General features: G+C 33.7%; 1 protein-coding gene across 2 annotated transcripts; it reads left to right on the forward strand.

Moving 5' to 3' along the window:
- The first annotated feature begins 61 nt into the window (after window positions 1-61).
- On the forward strand, window positions 62-21,775 carry LOC144978076 (cell cycle control protein 50A-like). 2 transcript variants are annotated; one of them, XM_078923621.1, is made up of 9 exons: window positions 62-173; window positions 1,134-1,267; window positions 2,528-2,665; window positions 3,775-3,982; window positions 4,876-4,980; window positions 6,263-6,484; window positions 7,837-8,002; window positions 15,337-15,403; window positions 21,178-21,775. In XM_078923621.1, exons 1-9 carry the CDS (start codon window positions 101-103, stop codon window positions 21,184-21,186), a joined length of 1,122 nt encoding a protein of 373 aa, XP_078779747.1. In that variant the 5' UTR covers window positions 62-100; the 3' UTR covers window positions 21,187-21,775. The 2 variants fall into 2 exon arrangements, with proteins under 2 accessions (XP_078779747.1, XP_078779748.1); XM_078923622.1 differs by lacking the exon at window positions 15,337-15,403.
- The last annotated feature ends 290 nt before the right edge of the window (window positions 21,776-22,065 follow it).

Below are 22,065 nucleotides of genomic sequence, written 5' to 3' on the forward strand. Positions count from 1 at the left end.
ATGGATCTGTTTCAATTTTATGCGAAAGGTGGCGACCCAAAGTGTTTTGTTGGATTGTTTACTTCCGCAACTGGCATTGTAAAGTGTAAAGGATTTCACAATGGCGACCAATAGTAGGGACAGTAATGTTGATGAGAACAATCAAGAGCCACCAAAAAGCAAAAAGCCTAAAGGTAAAAATTGAAAGTCCCTCCAAATTTTGATTACAACGAATTTAATAGAAAATAGCCAAAATAATTATAGAGATTTTCTTCCATGATTCAATCTCGACTTCTCTCCTCGCCCGACAGCTCGGCACCATTTCAATTTCATCAGTCATTAATTCATTAATATTAAATTCCAATTTTTCACCATCGCTGTGATTATTCCCAGACAGAGTCTGCCAATAACAAAAATTGGTTATTCCCAGACAGGTGTCTGGGGATACGGAAATTTCTTATTCCCAGACACTTTTTTGAAAGTCCACTTTTTTAAACAATTATCCACATTCCAGAATATGGAGGAATGTTTCGAAGTGCACAAATTAACAATAGACTCAATACTATTGAGTCTATTGTTAATTTGTGCATTGACAATAGAAATAGAAATAAATATTTTTAATAAAATATCGATAAAAACATAAAATTAACCAAAAATAAATCAGTCGATGGATATTACAAGTTACTGGGGCATTCCAATTCCAATGCCATGTCAAGTGGACCAAATTTTTGGAAATTGGGAAAAACACCCCTTTTGATTTTCCTCAAACTTGGCTCAATTGAAGATACTTAAGAGACATGAGGAAAACCGACTTTTCAGTTCAGAATATATGGATATTTGAATTTTTTACATTTTTTTTTTGAAATTTTGTCTCGTGTCAAAATCAAATTTAGTCGTGGCTCCATTTTTGAGATTGAGAGGCTATAACTTTTTCATTAATCAAGCTAACTCTCTCAAATTTGGTAATCCTGTACAACTTTTAGCATAGAATTACAATTATCTGAAGGAAAATGAAAATATTTATCCAGCACCCAGTCCAGTGATTTTGTTTATATATAATTTAATTTTACAAGATATCGACCAATTACTTTTTTGACAAATTGTCAGAAAGTGATCCGTCAGTGTTTAATATTATTTTTTATGACTTATGACAGAAACAAAGTTCAAGCAACAGAACCTCCCTGCTTGGCAACCCATCTTGACAGCAAATACAGTCCTCCCTGCATTTTTTGCGATTGGTATCGCATTTATACCTCTTGGGGTAGCCCTGTTTATCACGTCCGAGAATGTAAGTTTAATGGGATGTCTTTTTAATTTATTTTATTTTTGGTATATTCAGCATCAACAGTAATAGAAATGCTCAGTCTGATAAAGTCTATTGGTTTTTAAGCCAAAGGAATCTTTTTATATAAAAGTTTCATCATATTTTAGTTTATCCTAACACTGCCTTCTTTTGTACTTGTAGTCTTTTTTCTTTTCAACCATTGATGTTCATTTATTAATATTACAATTTCTAAGTAAATTTATTGAGATGACATGGAAAACACATCGAGTTTTAACAAAATGTTGGATACACTGTGCAAAAGTAAAGAGAGTTTTGCCTTAATTTACAAATGTATATATCATATAGTTGATATTGAGCATACAAATATTGCAATGTTGAGTAGTACCAGAACATTGTCAGTGTGAAGTGAGGAGGCATACTCTGAATTATTTTCACCTTTGTGCAATTAATGAAATAAGTTTTTAAATACGAAAGCATATTGATGGCTTCTGTCGCAAACTGTTCAACTCTGGGAAAACCAAACTATGCAAGAGATTTTTAAAAAAAACTGCTAATGATTCAATGGTCAATGAACATAACGGTTTTGTCACATGGCAAAATTAAGCATTTTCCCATTATTTGGCCTTATATTTTGAGTTTATGATTCCCTACACATGAGTAGATGTCCATCTGTACTCGTTCATACCATCAACATTGAGACACTGGAATAGTCTCACATCTCCAACGAAAGAGAAATACTGTGGTCCATGGAATCTTCTTAATTGAAGTGACAGACTTCAAAGAAAGAAGAAGAAGAGAAAACATAGTATTCTTAGAGTTTAATACTTTACAGCTGAAGCCATTGAAATGCTCATACTAAGTTACCATTAGCTCTAGTCTTCATTAATAGTAGTGGAATCATTTGATACAATAATATTATTGCTATATCTTACTATGTAAATAATAACGTGAAGTTGAATGTGAGCTTCAATTTAATTACAAAAACAGATCAAATGAACGTTTCGGGTTTCCCCTTTATCAACAAAACAGGATGATTGAAACAACACAGATGAGTGAGATGATGTGGTCGTGGCGTAGTTAATTCATTTGATCTGTTTTTATAATTAAATTGAAGCTTACATTCAACTTCACGTTATTATTTATTTCTTCGAGCTTCGAGCAGCAACATTTACACTAACTTACTATGTGAAACCATATCAATGATTTGTCAATATTTTGATTGTTGCATATAATAGATAACGTTTTGTTATATTTCTTCGACAGGTAACGGAATTCAGCTATGATTACACTTACTGTCAGAGGACTGATGGGTCTGGGACTTGTGCTGATTTCTTTGAGAACACGAATAATACACAACAGATTTGTAATTGTCAGATCAACGTGACTTTGGAAAAGTTTGATGTACGGAAGAAGTAACTCTTAATTATTTAAAATGTCATCGAATTTTTGTTTGCTTTCCATAGATAAATCTTTGACTAGAGTTAATACTTCTTTTTCCTCTTTTAGTTCTTCGGAGCCATTCGGCCCTTGGAGCCAGAGTTATCCTGATTTCTATAGCGTGAAACGGACAATAGCAATTGCTTGCTACTCTTTAGATAGGACGCTAGTCTATTGCAAGAGTTAAATACAGTATCATTTTATTTTTTTTCTCAAATGATGATTAGTTAGCTGTTGTCCTTTATAAACAAATTGCTTGTGGAATCAAATGTTTCTTTTGACTTTTGTAGCTTTACATGGACACTACACTAATACTTGTTTTCAACCTTTGGGTAGGATGTTAGTCTGTTGCAAAAATATTCAGCACCAGATTTTACTGATTCACCCTTGTCCAAACACAGCGGACACTGACAGGGGTAGAATGGATCATTTGCTTGTGAATCCAGTACTCTGTAAACTGACATATTGCGGCCCCTTATGATCTTATCTCATGATGTTTTACTCATAACGAGTGTTGATTTGATTAAAGAATGGGTTTCTCAATTATTTGAACTTAGATTACCAACCTGTTAATCAAGTGAATGAATTAGAAATTTACAGATTATTTAATTATGTTTTGTATAAGTGACCAAATTTTGTCAATATTTTATTCCCCCTCCCCCCCCCCCCCCCCTCTTGATTCAGGTTTTTAATAGGGAATGTTTTACAAATACTGAATAGATTTCCAAATTACAAATTTTTTCTCTTTTGTTCTTTTTAATTGCCTTGGCAGGTCTGAAATTGAGATTTTTTCCCCCCTTTATATTAAATGATATATAAATCCAAAGGAGACAAAATATTATTGACATGTGAAAGAATACCAAAATGTTTATTGTTATTATGCATTTTTAAAGATTTATATTTGAGCTCCATTTTATTTATTTATTTATTTATTTTTTTTTGGATATTGTGACTGTAGATTGATTCTATAATTTCCATCATCATTGTCCTATTCTGTTAAAAACACAAAGTTCTTTTTTTTAAGATTCCAATCTCTAAGACACATACTTTGTTACATTCCACACATCCTGCAGGAGTCGGTTTTCATCTACTACGGATTAACCAACTTCTACCAAAACCACCGTCGTTATGTGAGATCACGTGATGATGATCAACTGCACGGAGACAGCAAGTCACCTAATGATCTCAACGATGATTGCGACCCTTACAAAACGGTTACAGAAAACGGCACCACGTACGCCTATGCCCCTTGTGGAGCCATTGCCAACAGTTTGTTCAACGGTAAAAAATTTTATAATGATGGCAAAAAATACTGACAATAAATTATCCAATTTTCTCATTTGTGGCATTTTATGACAGGTCATTCACAGATCAATTAAAAAGAAAATACTAAATAAAGATATTTTAAGAAGTTATTTTCATGACAGTAGCGATAATGGGAAAGGTAAACATCCTTTCATATCCATTATTTTCCCAGATTGCAACATTTATGTTTATTAAGGCCTGAATGATCTGCTTTTTGGGAATAAAATTATCCACACATTATATTTCTATTGCGGGTGGTTGGATGGGAGCATCACCCTTGAATCGTATACCTATGATGTTCGCATGGGTGTACGATCCGATAGTGATGTCGTTTCTTCTTCTCTTTACTAGCCTATCCTGCTTCTTTGGTTTGTGATTGTATTTTTGACAGAGGATATTTTTTTCTGTAAATCTTCTGCCTGTTTGTTCTTGGTTATTTATAATTTAGCTTATGATATCTTTAGGTTATGATTTTGATTTACATTTGTACTATTTTTGTTAGATTGCTTGTTTTTTTGTTTCAGCGGTCTCTCATATAACCTCAATTGTGTTGGAAGAGACCCAAAACAACAAACAAACAAACAAAATATTTCTATTTTGATTTTGGTTTCAAGAACTAAATGAGCACTGAGCAACTTACTTCACGATTGCCAATATTTTAGTATTATGTAGTTGAATGTGGCATTTATTTTATGTAATATAAAAAGGTGAAGTAAAGCAATATTTGAAGCCCAACGGAAACATTTCTCAGGAGCTGTCATTTAAAGAAAAATACAATGATAGTAAAGTCGTTAAGTGATAAGAATATTTCATTATTCATGACGTTCTGACACATTTCTGTTTGTATATATATTTATATATTTTTCCAGATACGTTTGAAATAAAGAATGTCGATGCTGGAGTTTCTGTTGGTTTGATCAAAACTGGCATTGCCTGGGTCTCAGATAAAAATGTCAAATTTGGAAATCCTTCCAGTAAGTGTCAGTTTAAAAAAAATAAAATGTCTATAGAATCTTACTGTTAGTTTAATTGAGCGCAATATCCACTAAACTTGCTCAAAACGCTTTACAAGGGGTCCCTGGCCAACAACAACACTTAACATTTAGGATGGGACATGACGCCTGTTAGGCGATATTACAATTTTTTTTGGACATAGACAACTCTGTTAATGGGCAGGTAACAACAAGATATGAAGTGAGTAGAAAAGTGCCAGAAGACATTTACATAAGTGCCTGCTCCACTCACTTTTCTGTTAATGGGCAGGTACTAATTTTACACCTGAGTACGGTGGGAGAATGTGAGTATAGAGCCACTAGACCACATAGCCGCACATTACTTAATTACTTGTTACTCGTTACTTAATTAACCCATGGACACCGTGATTTTTGGGATCCTCTCTTGGTAGGGGAATGTATAGGGAATGAGATTAGCGGAAGAGTAGCGTTCCGTGATTGGAAGTCAAGAGTGGAAAAGTTATTAGAGAGAGAACGTCATGTTGGTTGTCCGGCATGAGACACTCATTGAAAGCGAGGACGAGAGAGAAGCATGTGCAAAACCATTTTGACGTTCTCTCTGTAAGGTGACATCCAATCAAGGGACGCTACTCTTCCGCTAATCTCATTCCCTATAGCCCAAGTGTTGGTGGGTTATACATCATTCTTTAGCTTTGCTAGGTCTGATATACCTCTAAATTTGTTCCATATGATATTTTTCTTGTTCTGAATTGAGGTCTTCCGGTCTTGCACAAGCTTGTCGGAAGTCTTTTGTCTGGAGGGAGACTGCAAGGTTGTTTTTTTTTTTTTTTGGTTTTATTATTTTTCATTGTAAGTCAAATCTCAAGTTTGTTAATAGTTTGTTGGGTTTTATTTTTTGGTTGTATTTTTTATATTAGAAGTATGATATATATTATACTTATGTTGTTTTGGCTGAGATCCTATGTTACCATCTGGGTGCAACACAGACCTATAATGCTTTGACCATCCCATCTTCATCCTTTTAAATGATGCTAAGACAACCTAAAAGCATATAAAGTGTTTTAAAAACTCCTTAAAATGATTTATTTATGAGGCTGCTTGGCCTTTTCGATTGAATCACGTCTTTGGATGTGGTCAAAGTATGACAGCTGCAGTTTCTTGATGGTTTGAAAATAGCAAAACAAAAACAGCTTAATGACATTTTCCCCATGCATCATATCAAAGCTCTGTACAAATTAGAAGTTAGAAGGTTTTGACAAAATTGCTTTTTGTTTTTTTCCAGGCTGGTCAAGGACAAAGCGTCCTCCAAATTGGAATACAGACGTCCAGAATCTTGACCCCGGTGACAAGGACAATAATGGATATGTCAACGAGGACCTCATTGTTTGGATGAGGACCGCTGCTCTACCCACGTTTCGTAAACTGTACAGACGTGTCAACCACTCCATCAGTGCATTCTCCAATGGGCTGCCTGCTGGCAATTATACCATCGATATCCAATACAGTAAGTTTTTGATTTTGCCATTTCTGCTTTTTATTTATACTTGCACAGCTGAGAGTTTCCTGATAGAGCACTCGCTTCATGTGCAAAGGGTTTGAGATCGATCCCGGGTGAGGTTGAGATTTCCCCCCCCTCCCAAATCCAACATTGATTGGGTAGCTGGTTCTGTTAGATCTGATGGAAATTACTCTGCGATAGACTAGTGTCCTATCCAAACGGTAGCAAGCAACTGCTATCGCAGTGGTGCCAACCTTACTAAAAAAGATGCATATTCTTACGCATTTTTGCTCATTGTACACATTTTTCTCAGGAGTGTATATATTATTAAATTTTTATTATTTAAGTATTTTTAACAATCGTACACTCTTTTTTAAACACTTTAATCTGTTTGTTGACCTGGACATTCATATAGGGAGTTCAATATAGTATTATCTGGGTGGGTCACGTCAAATTTATACGTGGATTCTGGAAGTGGATCCTATTTATTGTCTATAAAAAAGTAAGTTTACTCATTGATTTAAATTATCAATTATAACATCACTACTATGGTCTTATTGCCGATCATCAAATTTAGCGCTAATTATCGTTTTTGTAGGATTGTACGCATTTTAAAAAATCTTACTCATTTTGGATCTCCATTGTACACGTTTTCAAGGGCCAGAGTTGGCAGCAATGCTATTGTCTGTTACACGCCATAGAAACTTAGATAAACTCCAGCCTCATGTTTTAGAATGAATGTAATTTCTTAAACAAAAGTTTCACATTTCTTGTCATATTAATTTTAATATACTTTTTTGGCATTTGGATTCACTGGATATGATCCTGCTTTGAGATGGCGTGTCACATAATATTAGCTACACAATTGGTAGATGAATCACTGTGATTTGATTTTGTGACTTGGTAATTTATTTTTGTTTACAGATTTGACTGAGGGTGGTTGGATGGGAGCATCACCCTTGAATCATATACCTATGATGTTCGCATGGGTGTACGATCCGATAGTGATGTCGTTTCTTCTCTTTCCTAGACTATCCTGCTTCTTTGGTTTGTGATTGTATTTTTGACAGGGGATATTTTTTTTCTGTAAATCTTCTGCCTGTTTGTTCTTGGTTATTTATAATTAAGCTTATGATATCTTTAGGTTATGATTTTGATTTACATTTGTACTATTTTTGTTAGATTGCTTGTTTTTTTGTTTCAGCGGTCTCTCATATAACCTCAATTGTGTTGGAAGAGACCAAAAGCAACAAACAAACAAAATACAGATTTGACTGAGGTATAAAACAATCACCAAAAGCAAATCCTTGACCCTAACTTACTTCTTTTACTTCACACTTTATATTCTATCTATTAAGAGTACCCAGTGACGGCGTTTGAAGGAACCAAGAGCATCATCATCTCCACGACCTCCTGGCTGGGAGGGAAGAATCCATTCCTGGGTATCGCATACATGGTCGTGGGATCTCTCTGCATCGTTTTGGGTGTCGTCTTCTTGTTCATTCATCTCAAATGGGGAAAAAAGTGAGTTATCTTTCAGTTTGTTTTCAATTTTTAATGGTTTTATAAACGGTCAAGGTGTTTGACCCTGTAGCATCATTTATTTATTTATATCATGGGAATGCAATGCTGTCAATATTATCCTGATATCACCTTTCCGTCCACCATGTACGTTTTTGCAATCAACGTGTCACCTTATTTGTTTATACCATTTATATGAACTTTTGGTGCGTGGTAATGTTTTTATGATAGTTTTAAAACAATATATATATTCATTTAGTTTCTTATTAGTACTATTAATTTCTCAATATTTTGATATGACAAGTGAATTGTATTACAAACAATTAGATAACGAACTACACTCAAGCACTTTTCCTTGAATTCCTCGGGAAATGAAAAGAGTTTGAGGAAACCACTTTAACGATTTAATGGGGAAGGAGGGGGGAACAGTTTGGCTTAGTGGTATGGTCTTGGCCTCGGACCTAAAAGGACACAGAGTACAACTGTCCACCACACAAATGGCGGTGAGCAAATCGCCTCTCCCTAGCTTATTTTGCAGTGCTGGGCTTTGGCTGACACCCGGGTCATTCCAGTCTTCCCTTGGAATAGACCTTAAGACAAGTTACCTCTTGGGGATGTATTAAAGGGAATTTTATTATTCATATGCTAAGGGAAATAATTTTATATACGATCTGTTATGAGGGATTGGGGTGGGGAAAATTGGGAACAACGGCGAAGTGATAAGAAAAAGAATAAGCTGGGAGGTGTCTGTTATGCAAAACGACGTCTGAGATGTGAATGGCGTAGTGTGGTTGCGTGTGTATCGTATTGTTGACACACAATTGCAATCTTCCATTGTTGCTGTAGATACACACAATAAGCAAATATGTAACTTTCAATGTCATAGTAGATAAATATTCTTTGTTCAAAATCACCAGATTCCTTCTAAAAACAAAAATAAATAAAAAAACCTTTAGTTGATTTTTAAAAATATTTTTTTTTTACGTTAGCTGGGTTGAAATTAGTTTGAGGAAAGGAAACTGTTTGAGGTAAGAATGGGATGATTACAAAGAATAGTAAGGAAACAAAAATAGGAATATTTGAATGAGTTTTAGGAAGCCATATCCGAGTGTATATGATTTAATCAGGGTTGCCAATTTTCCGTATATTTACGGAGTTCAGTATGTTAAAAAACCTCAGTATTTTCCAATCACCTTCTGATGTATCTAATGTCTTTTTACTGGAGTTCGGTGCCCAGATGGGGCCTGGTCGATATGTTCTAGTAAAATTTCAGTCAATTTTTGCATCTTGCAACCCTGTTTAATTCATTTTTATTTATTAATTTTTTTGTCCTTGTCAAAGTTTTGGTTACTTTAGCCCCCCCCCCCCTCCCATCAGTCCCTGTTCCATGTAACAAGCCTAATAATATTATATTTATCATTTGTGTCAGACCTGCCAACTGTCAGGATTTTGGAGAAATTCCTGATATTTGTTCTCATCTCATTCATGATTTCCAGACATCCCTGCTATTCTCCGGATTTTGATTATTTTTATTCCAGAAAATCGTCATTCATCAACCTCATTATCATCATCATCATCATCATCATCACAATCATCTCCTCCACATCCTCATTTAATTCAGCTGATTTTCCAGATTTCCCCCCAAATTTTGTCTCTGACAAACTGGCAAGTCTTGCCTGTAGTACAGCAATCAATGATAAATTGGTTTGTACTTATTTTATGGGGCGTAGCGGTTTTTTGTCAGCATAATTCGTTACAGATAATCAATTTTCTTGATAGGACATATACCAATGCTTTATATTTGCAATATTGATTATTCTACTTTTAAAAATAATTTTTGTTCATTTTAATATTTGCATCGATGAACGAATTGATGAAAAAAGCATATGAATGATTTTAAAAACGTTTTTTTTTCAGCTGCTTGTTAAACACGTTCTATGTTTTAGTATTCAATGTAATATTTTGGGATGTTGACAATTTTCATTTTTGTGTTGCGTTTCAGTCTAGTTCATGATAGAGCTTTTAGTGCAATGAACAAGCGATAGTCCATGAAAGGTTGGAATGCAATCAAGTGCATCTTTGTGGTTTTTTCTTTCCCTTTTTGTCCGATGGAAGAGCTAGTGTAGACTAATCAAATAACACGTTGCTGTTGTTGATTTTGTTATTGAGCTTCTTCACAAGTTTAAACTAAATACACCAAAGCACAACAAAAATAAATCTTGATCTCTTTGTCATCGACCTTCTTAAAGTCATTCACTGTTCGATACTAATGAAAAATATCAGTTATACTAAGTTGCACCTCCTATAACAACTGAATAATAATGATAAAAATAATAATAATAATAATTATTATTATTATTATTATTATTATTATTATTATTATTATTATTATTATTATTATTATATTATTATTATTATTATTATTATTATTATTATTATTATTATTATTAATTATATTATTATTATTATTATTATTATTATTATTATTATTATTATTATTATTATTATTATTATTATTATTATGTGATTATTATTATTATTATTATTATTATTATTATTATTGTGATTATTATTATTATTATTATTATTATTATTATTATTATTATTATTATTATTATTATTATTATTATTATTATCTGTGTTCACCCTCAAACTATAATCATTCTCATTGCTATTACTATATTATCTTTGTTGTCTGCATTTCATCAGTTTTGAAATCTTGTCCACTTTTGATTTTGCTGTCAAACTATGTGTAAAATTTTAAAAGAAACGTTAATCGACTGGTTAACATGGTTGTTGTCTTTTCTCGTACTTCTCACTTGTTGTCTTTTCTTCTTTTTCAGTGATGCTTTTATTATTATTATTATTATTATTATTATTATTATTATTATTATTATTATTATTATTATTATTTTTATTTCATCAGCTTACTCAAAATCCTCCTCTTTCTCCTCCTGCTTTCCCACCTTTCCTCACACTTGGTCCAAATTACAAAGTATTTATTTATAAAGGAATATCAAAGTCACAAATTAGGGAGCCGGCACTGGTGTGAGATGAACATCTGAGAAGTGTGTACGAAACAGTGCCTGGCAAAACAGAGAAAAAATACAAGAAAGAAAAACCATCCCAATAAAAATCAGTCTTTCTTGGCTGGGAATCGAACCTTAGATCTCCTGATTACCTGGCTTTGGTGGATGGCTTGATACTGAAGTGACAGATTAGAGAGCAAGCACTGGTGTGAGATGAAGGTCTTAAAAAGTGCCAGACAATGCAATGCAATGTATAGTAAAATAAAGGGAGTAAAAATGATATCTTATAAAAGATACAGCACAATGTTTTGAAAGCTGATGAAAATTTTTTTTATATAGCGCAATATCCACTATACGTGTTCAAAGCTCTTTACAAAGGGTCCCTGACCAGCAGCAACACATAACATGCAGAACGAGACATGACGCCTGTTAGGCAATATTACATTTTATTTTTCCTTGACAGAACAACGCTGTTATTCATTTTACACCCGAGTAAGGTGAGAGAATGCCTTTTCCAAGGACTCAACTATACCACCGAGCGAGGCTCGAACTCAGGACCTTCCGATCCGAAAGCGAGTGTCTTATTACTATACCACATAGTGCCGCACACACTTATAAAAGCAGGTCGAAGTGTAAGCAGCAGTCAGAGAATCATCAACTAATGACAAAGTATGATTTCCCCAGGCGGTCTAAGAAGACGTGGGACAGAGATCGTTTGAAATGGAGGCCTAGACCCCCTGGGCAGGAGGCTTTGCTGTGTCAGTGAGTCGTTAGACAGAAAGCCATGCTGTATTTGATTATCTATTAAACTTGCATATGTATGTGTGTGTGTGTGTGTGTGTTTGTTTGCTTGTTTGTATGTTTGTGAGAGAGTCCATCATTTTATGCTATGACACACAAAAATTGCTGGCTTTGGTAGACGACTTGATACTGGCATGGCACCTTTATACCTGCATGGCCCTTTCATGCTCTGACTATTCTCTCTATTCTTAATTCAGACCTGCCAACTCGAAATTTAAAAAAAAAATTGTTGGTTCTCAAAGGTGACATTAATAGTAGTAGTCATTAGACTTAAATTGATAGATATTTACTAATTTGGCCGCCACATGATTAAACGACCAGGAATGTCAAATCTCAGGGGTTCTTTCCTGGGATTTTTCTGTTTTCAAGGGGTCTTAAACTAAATAAATCCTGTTCAGGATGTTTAGAATTGCGTTTTTCCTTGATTATTTTTTGGGTAATGTTTACCCATTAATGTGACTAATATATAGTAATAGTCTTATCATGTTGTCATCGTCTTATAGTGTTGTTCAATTGATATTTCTATCAGACTAGTATAAAGTAGTCATTTTCTATAAAATAGTTTTTAATGAACCAGATTAGAATATGTTCTATCCTTTTCGCTTCAGTGTAGAATCCTGATGTTTCAAATCAAAATCATGTGTTGGTTGGCAGCTCTGAATGGAGCTTCAAAGTCCCCAATTCACGTGGGATGACATCGGGATGGTGTCCTCATTGATGATAATATAGGGATGTTGTCCTCGTTGATGATGACATAGAGATGTTGTCCTCACTCATTGATGATGACATCGGGATGGTGTCCTCATTGATGATAATATAGGGATGTTGTCCTCGTTGATGATGACATAGGGATGTTGTCCTCACTCATTGATGATGACATTGGGATGTTGTCCTCATTGATGATGATATAGGGATGTTGTCCTCGTTGATGATGACATAGGGATGTTGACCTCACTCATTGATGATGACATTGGGATGTTGTCCTCATTGATGATGACATCGGGATGTTGTCTGACAGGGGGACGTTGTCCTCATTGATTGATGATGACATGGGGATGGTGTCCTCATTGATGATGACATCGGGATGTTGCCATTGTGTCCTCATTGTGCGAAAATATCTCTAGATTTGGGTTTTCTTAAAAGATGATTTTGTTGTGTTATGGAAATTGAGATTTATTTTTCAATGCAATAATTTTCTTTTCAAGTTCCAATTTGTCTATTTTAAATTGAAACTGATGGATCATTAAAAAGATCAGCCGTTTTCACTCCCTGATTTTCCAAATTTGTGGGTTTTTTTCACAAATCAAGTGAGACGAAGACTTCAAATGATAATTTAGTATTTCAGATCGAATCATTGATCAATAATGAACAATAATCTCAATGTTAGTTTTCCGAAAGTTGTGTAGGATTATCCCATATCATCAAAGTCCTCCTATATATTCTGGTATCAAGGTCTACTTTCCTAGAAGCTTTAATGAAATATAAAGTATGCATTCAGTTTTATTACATACAGCTGGAGTTTAAAATTTGTAGTTAGCCTGTCTGTTCTATTAAAATTGAGCTTTTATATAGCGCAATATCCACTAAACATGCTCAAAGCACTTTACAAGGGGTCCCTGGTTAACAGCAACATTTAACATGTAGGACGGGACATAACGCCTGTTAGGCGATATTACAATTGTTCGGAAAAAGACAACGCTGTTAAAGGTCAGGTACTCATTTTACACCTGAGTACGGTGAGAGAATGGGAGTAAAGAGCCTTTTCCAAGGACTCAACTATGCGCGAGCGCGAGGCTCGAACCCAGGGCCTTCCGATCCGAAAGCGAGTGTCATACCACAAGACCACATAGCCACACAATTGGATTCCATCACTTTCCCTGGGAATGAAAAGATAAGATAAATTAATGCATTTTGTTTTCCTTTTTTGGAAATTGGTAATACAAACACGGAACTACAATAAAGCAGATTGAGGCATAATAGTATAACATTATTCGTCTTTATTTAAGAAATCATTATACATCAATGTAAATGCATAGAGTATAAAAACGAGAAGTAGATAAATTACAGTGCTAACTTTGTACCATGAATGTTTTGTTCTTTTTTGTTTTTCTTCTTTTAACTTAAGGATTTTAATTTTCTGGCCGAAAAAGCAATGAAAATGTCAAGATCTCCTGTTGTTCTAAATTAAATTCTGACAGATTTCCTTTTCAGATTCTCATTCATTACAAGATAAATTAATGGAATGGATTGGCTTTGAAGGATTGCGTTTGGTTGACTTGATAGTTTTTAGGCCAAGCATGTCCCATAGTCCCTCATATTGTCTGTATTAAAATGGCACACAACGATACCGATTGAATTGTTTCGTTTACCTGCTATTCCTTGCTGTTTTGTTTTATTTTGGGGTGAACCAGATAAGAGAATTGAGTTTGATGTCTAGTTAGGAAATTTAATTTTTATTCAGTCTAGGAAACGGCACTCACTTTGCTCAATGATAACGTTTGATGAAACTGAAATTTGCAATTTTTACATTTTAAATTTAATTTCCAGTGGATAGAAAAGTTTGGTAATTCTGCAAGAGATGAGAGAAGGAAAGGGGGGAGGGGGGGAGAAATTATTTATAAAGTTGGTAAATGGGACAGCATGGCTCAGTGGTACGGTCTTTGTTTCGTACCCAAAAGGTGCTGAGTTCGATTACCCATTGAGCAAGTCACCTCGCCCTAGCTCCTTTTGTGGCACTGCACTGTGGCTGATGTCTGGGCTATTCAAGTCTTCCCTTTGAATAGACCCTAAAGACAAATTTCCCCTATGGAATGAATAAAGAGATTTTTAAAAATGTATTTTTCGTTCATTATTTTTTATTTTATTTCATTAAAGTAACTGCTTGTCCCTACGTACTGTTCGAACATTAATAGGATAAATAGGTAAAGTGACTACCGATTATTCTCTTCTTATGAGAACTACGAATTTACGTCATGACCGAAGGACTAGAGCTCAGGTGGTCGCTGGTTCGGTTAAGTAAGTAAGTAAGTAAACATTTTAACTCAGCAGTTCTGGTTTAAATATCCTGCTGGAGTCCTCAAATGACCAAAAGTGGTTTTACCGTGGTCATGTCAAGGCTTTTGAAATGGAATTTATTTTTGATCTTTGTTTTCACACTTTATTCAGCACTTGCCTTTAACAGCGAGTCTTGATTTTCTATCACACCGTATTTTCTTCTGTTAACTTTCTGTTATATTCTCAGACCTCACTGGGTTTTTATTTTATTTTATTTTTTTTAAAGATGGCAATATTAGTGTTTCATTGACTTCTCATCTGCTTCAATGAGACATGGGTTGTGTGGCTGATACAGCTCGCTGTGTGAAAAAAGATGAGACATTTTATCAAGCTACAAACAGGGGTTATTATGTCAAGCTACAGAAAGGGCATAAAAACCAATGAATAGCTGTGTATAGTTGTATCCATCTGTGAAAAAAACATTTTTTTGGTTTTATTTTATTCTTTGTTCAGCAATGTCTCTAGCAAAAAGCCCCGTTCCAAATCCCATGTCGATCTGCCCTTGCGTGAATCCTACCAGGTTTGACGAGACCACATTTCAGCTATTTTTATCTACATTGAATTACTTTATAATAATAGCTAGATTGTTTCAATGCTGTATTCTAAACACTGTAACACAAGTATATATATATATATATAGGCTTTTACTCTTTTCATCAAAAACTATGCACTGACCCCTTGACAGAATTTCCAACTCACTGTGCTTCATTCATTTCAACATTTGGCTCAATACAAAAATTCCTTGACAAACATTTTTGTTGGAAGGTGGTAGTTTTGTTTTTTTCCTTTTTGAAAATAGTTTGTTTTTTTTTTCAAGAGGGGGGGGGGGGGGGACTACTCAAATTATCTTATGAGAGTAAAAGTTTAAACAAATTGTGTGTGAATTCCTTGTCCTAAATTTTCAATCTGGGATGATTAATTATTGTACGACAAATCTATAAACTATTAATTAAGTATACACTTTTGTTCTGTATCCAAGAGATGATCAGTCTAAAGTAGATGACTAAGACACAACATGGGTGGGCCGTTCTTTGGGACTTGTTTCTTTCGTCAGGGGAAGTTTATAAAATAATTGTTAGGAACACGATGGGGAGGGGGAAGAGAGAGAGAAAATACTTGTTAGGAACACGATGGGGAGGGGGAAGAGAGAGAGAGAGAGTGCTGACATTATACTTCAATGACTTCTGTTGAATCATATATCTGAATGGGATGAGTTGTCGATTAACTCTTTCCAAGATTATGATTAACCCCGTATACATACTGGGAAATTACGGATTAGCAACAAAAAAAAGGGGGGGGGGGGGGGGGGAGTAAGGAATTCAAGGCCTATTTATGATATCTGGAGAAGTTATGATCTTGTTTTTTTATATATTTTTTTCCTCTGTTGATATATCTGAAGTCAAGGGATTTGATTCCCAAACCGATCACTTTCACCTCTATTGATGTGATTGGTTGGAAATTCTATCAGGTGGTTTTGTGGATGAAATAATATCCTGATGTGCTTTGTCTAACGTAACGAATTAACACTTTAAAGCCTTTTAAAAAGAAAAAGAAATCCACCCTATACACGTTTTCAGTTGGAGGTAACTCGTCAAGATGGCTCTTGGGTGAAAAAAATCTTCACCAACTCTCTTGTATATATCTTGATAAAATTTTACAACTGCTTATTTTTTTCTCATTGAGTATGTATATATGTATTATTATTATTATTATTATTATTGCAATATGGGCTACTGTGGTTGGGAGCTTTGGATGCTCAGTTTTTGCATGTGTAGGTGACAAATTTGGAAAACCAAGCACTGGTGTAAGACGAAATATGAAAAGTTTTGTGTGAAGAAGTGCCAGACAGACAAGACAAAGCAGAAAGGAAAATAACAAGGAAAAATCATTTTTTAAAATCAGCCTGTCCTGCATGCAGTGGAGACAGGTGGGATTTTTAAAGTAAAAAAAATAAAAAATATCATGGTTTTTTTTCCTTGTATTTTTCTTTCTGCTTTGTCTGGCATTACTAACGAAAGAGTGAAAATGGAGAGGCTTCGTATAGGAACAAAACAGACAATGGACGTTTAAGGTTCAAACCCTTCATCAGCACAACAATACACAAAATTAACGTTATTTGTTTTCCACATTAATTTTGTGTATTGTTGTGCTGACAAAGGGTTTGTACCTGAAACGTCCATTGTCTGTTTCGTTCCCATACGAAGCCTCTCCATTTTCACTCTTTCATTAGTATTTTACGATCACCGGCTTCAGGCAGCCCCTACCGTTTTCTACTTTGTCTGGCATTGTTTCTTGCACACCATTTCAGATTTTGCACCTGTTTGTTGTTTGATGGGAATTTCAAATTTCTCCATGACTATCAATTGATATCAAGCTTGAGGGAGATGTGATAAACTTTTAACAACAATCATCATTAAATCAGATGAAATTCAAATTTAAGTTTTAAAAGCTTTTATTTATCTTTTAAATCGCTTTCTAATTATTCTTTTTTTTTCAGGTCAATTTGTCGTTAATCTAAATGTAAATACTAGATATAACTGAAAATCAAAATTTTTATCACTAGCAAGCTGTTGTGTCAGACATTTTTACACGGCCTGTCTCTCTGTTCAGGTTTGAACGAGTACCGACCACTTATCCACTATATTTCAGACGACTAGTTTTTGGTTGGATGAAACTACTCGAGTGCCATGATGTAGTAAAGTAGTCATCAGCAGTTCATCTCAAAGATAGTTTTTATTACATCAATCAATTTTTAGGAAAAGGTCGTCTGTCAGCAGCTGTTTGTGATGTGTAAGATTTCAGTACAGAGATGAGACCTCAACGTAATGTAGGAATTCCTCAGAATTATTTCTTTGTAATTTGAAGTTGAAAAATTCCAAAATGGTCTCTTTGACATTTTTTAAAGTTACATTTTATTTATTTTTAAAAATATTTTTGTGTTAAATTATATTTTGTTTTGATTTTTTTTATAAATGATATTTTTTCCCAAATTCCAAAGTTTAGTTTGATATTTCAATTACCAATTTTTAAATTTTTTTTTTTTTACAAAGCAGATAAAATTCAGATTAACTTTGGTTACTGACAGCTCAGATCCAAGGGGGAGGTGGGGGGGGGGGGGGGGTTGACTAGAATTATTAATGAGCATTAACATTGGCAACCAGCAGTCAATGTAAGTTTGTTTGGCTTCATTGAAGACTCATCCATCATTGGTCCCGTCAATTTGGTTGTGTGAACTGTTCGGGTTGCACCTTATTTTGTTATTTCCAACATGGAAACTTCTCGCCTCGTCTGTGATATCTCTTTGCAGATAAATAATACACACATTCTCATCCATTATATTTTATCTTTGCTTCATCTTGTAAATGATGATATTCTTCCAATAACCCTATATATAATTATATAGCAATATATCATGCTTTTCTTTCTGATATAGATTCTAGATTTTCTTATATTTATGATATTATCTGCATGACTACTATTTCATGCTTACATTTGTAGTGCAAAGTCTTACACATATTATTTCAAATATACACACACACAGACAGACACGTATACACACTTGACACATCACAACGCTATAATTCAAACAGTTTGGGGTATCAAATTTGTATGTAGGCCCTATATATTTTTCATCTTTTTGTTAATTAAGTTATTTTTCTAAGACTTCATCATCATCATCGTCATTATCATCATCATCAACATCATCACCCCCTGTCATATATGCTGTAGTATATTTGCAATGCCCATGTTTGATTCGTCTTTTGATACTTATTTAGACATGACCAACATGACACATTCCGATGCACTTGGCAGCACAATTGATAGATAGAAATAACTATACATTCATCTGGTAGTCAATAATTAAAAATGCTCACATTCGTTTGAACATGATAGGAAGTGAACTGATACAGGGCTTGTGACGTTTCGTTGCTAGGTGACTGTAAAGGCAGGTTAGCATTCCTTTAGAACCATAAGACCCATTAAGCCGGAGTTCGTTCTGGTTTCTATAGCATTAAATGGACAATAACAATTGCTTGCTTCTCCTTGGATAGGATGCTAGTCTATCACAAAGTACTTTCCTCCAGTTCTAACAGACTGTTATCCAATCACCGCGTTGTGGACTGGTGGTTCAGAAAAAAATATCTCTACTTCACCTACCCAGGATCAGTCCTGGTTCTTTTGAATATGAAGTGTGCTCTATCAACTGAGCTATCCAGACCCCCAAAGGCAAATTGGTGGAGAAAATAATGAGTTACTCGAAATAACATTGGTGGGAATTTATCACGAAATGAAAATGGGTCTCAAAACCATTCTTATTTTATATCAACATGTGGATAAGATATTTAAACAAAGACTAAATATACACACATCACAGGGATGCCCGAGAATGCATTTTGTTGCACCACATTTTTCTTTGTAAAATATTTTTAAAATTCTATCATATTGTCTCCATATTCGGCATTTCTTTCCCTCTCAACTCTTATCGAAGCAACTCTGGTTTTCAATGCCATGCCCATTGCTATGCTTATAGTATAGTTGATTTGTCCTCTGATTTAGTTAGAATAAATAGAATGATAATCTCAATACCCATAATATATCTCCAGTTATCAGACAGACACACCAACCTCGTACACATCAAAAGAACTAGAAAATAGATATCTGAGGCCAAATAAGTCAGAATTAGAGCCTCTCACATTCACGTCTTCATGCTTGAATAAGATAATGATAGTAAAAATAATAATAATAATAACAACAACAACAACAACAACAACAACAACAACAACAACAACAATAATAATAATAATAATAATAATAATAATAATAATAATAACAATAATAATAATAATAACAATTATAATAATGATAATAATAATAATAATCAATAGGCATTTACAATGTTAAAAAAGGTCTAGACAATTCATTTAAAACTTATACTTCAATTTTTTCTAACACATAAGTAAATAGAAATTGAAATGACTATTGGTTGAATACAATATTAAAAACAGAAAACAAAATAAACAACGCCAAAAAAACCCCATCAAAATTAGATAGATTGGCAGTTATAAATGAATGTAATCTTATGACGTAACTCAAGAAAGAGAACCAAAGGCTCACAAGGAAATACTTGAATTCCGATGAACACCCGATTTGTAATGAGTTTATGTTTAAGACAATCTAATTCCTAACACAGAAGTAGCCAGCACAGTGACGTTTGCTTCTGAAACATATTGATGATTTTAACACTGCTCATTTTAATTTCTGATCATTCCAATAACAACATAATTTTGTATACAAAGTAACATTTGTGATAAAGAACTGAACAAGTGTGTATGAAAGGTGCCAGACAAAGCAAGAAAGAAAAATACAAGAGAAAAAAAAACCATCCCAAAAAATCAGTCGACCTCGACTGGGGATCGAACCTCAGACCTTCTGATTACCGGTCAGACGCGCACATCTGACTGGTAATCAGAAGGTCCATACGAGGTCGACTGATTTCTTGGGATGGTGGTTTTTTTTTTGGTATTTTTCTTTCTTGCTTTGTCTGACACCTTTCATACTCATACACACTTGTTCAGTTCTTTATCTTATACTGGTGCCTGCTCCTTAATTTCTTAACATTTGGGAGCCGTTTTGGCCTTGAAAGCAACGAGATCTTAAACTGGAGTCCAGATTCTACTTTCAATTCCATTAAACATATCAGAAAAAAATATGTCCTGAAATGTCACGTTTTGAATTAACTGTTTGGGTTTGTTGGTTTTTGGTTTTTTAGTTAGTGTTTTTGGTTTGTTTGTTTGGGTTTTTTGTTTTTTTGATTAATTGTTTAATTTGTCAATTTGTAAAACTAGTAAAGAATTATTTTTTAAAATATATCATTAATTTTTTTTTAATTTTGGCGATTATTTAAAAAGTGGAATTTAATTTTGATTTATTTGAATAACGCTATTATTATGAGTTCATGAGTTTATAGGCCAATAATGAATTTATTTATTTTTAGTTATCAGAGAAAAATGATTTATCTTCTTTGTAACAATCCATAATTGCATTTGAGTTATCCGATGTCCATTGTTTTACTCTTTTATTGATTTTGATTTGGGGCCTGCATGTATAAATGCTATAATTATAAATATAATGATTTCAGATTTCTTGGAAGGGAATAAAGATTTGAGATGATGGAATTTTTTTTTTTTTAAGTTGATATTTTCTAATTTTTTTTCTCTCATTTACGTTTGCTTATAATAATGGGCACGTTTAATTACAGGTTCTTTTCTTTTTTTCTTTTTACTTGTCTAACAGATCAACTGACATGATCAACGTATCGGCAAGAGATGCATACTGATAGGATGACAAGGAGAGATATCGGAGAAGTCAAGTTTTCTGCTATTTTTGTTTTTTTCTTTTGTACTTTATTCTAATTGAAAATTTAACTAGAAAGATCTCTTGTTGCGTGAAAGAAATTTTATTGTAAAGTTTTTTGGGTTTTTTGGGTTTTTTGTTTCAGTTTTATTTTTCCTTCTATTTCAATTTTTGTTTTAAAGTTCAGAAGCTGTTTATGATTTATTTTGTGGTAAATTTGTTATGAAATTGCGGTCTGTGATAACTTTTTATTTTTGTCTTCACTATTTCAATGTGGTATGTTTGATAGTAATAAGGTGATTGATACTGTTAGAGATATGAATATTGTGGTTAACATTGTGTCATTTTATCAAAATCTTTGTGGTTTTCATTTAAAGCTAAATTAAACATAAATTTCTGTTGATTTACAATATTTAAGAGATATTAATCTTTTTATTTTATTATTTTTTGTCATTGCTTTTTCTTGGGTTCTGGTTTTTTGTTTGTTTGTTTGTTTTTTTTTTGTTATTTTTTTTTTGGGGGGGGGGGGGGGGGGGGGGGGGTTAAGATGACAAAAAGCATTAGATTGATGCAAGTAATTTTTGACAATATAATTACTTGAGCAAGATTTCGAACAACATGTGTAATTTCTGTTGACAAGATGCATTTGTTTAATGCCTCTACTATTTACTGTCCGTAAGGAATGCTCAAGCTACATCAGGGAGATCAAATAAAGGAGCTGATTTTTGTTGTTGTTGTTGTTGTTTGTTGTTGTTGTTGTTTTTTATTGATAATATTCTAAATGGAACAGGATCCAACTGTTCAGGTATATTCTTTCATTAGTTTTAT

The sequence above is a fragment of the Berghia stephanieae genome, chromosome 8, assembly GCF_034508935.2.
Source record: "Berghia stephanieae isolate SIO BIC M18660-M18661 chromosome 8, UCSD_Bste_1.3, whole genome shotgun sequence".
In the NCBI taxonomy this organism is placed as follows: domain Eukaryota; kingdom Metazoa; phylum Mollusca; class Gastropoda; order Nudibranchia; family Aeolidiidae; genus Berghia; species Berghia stephanieae.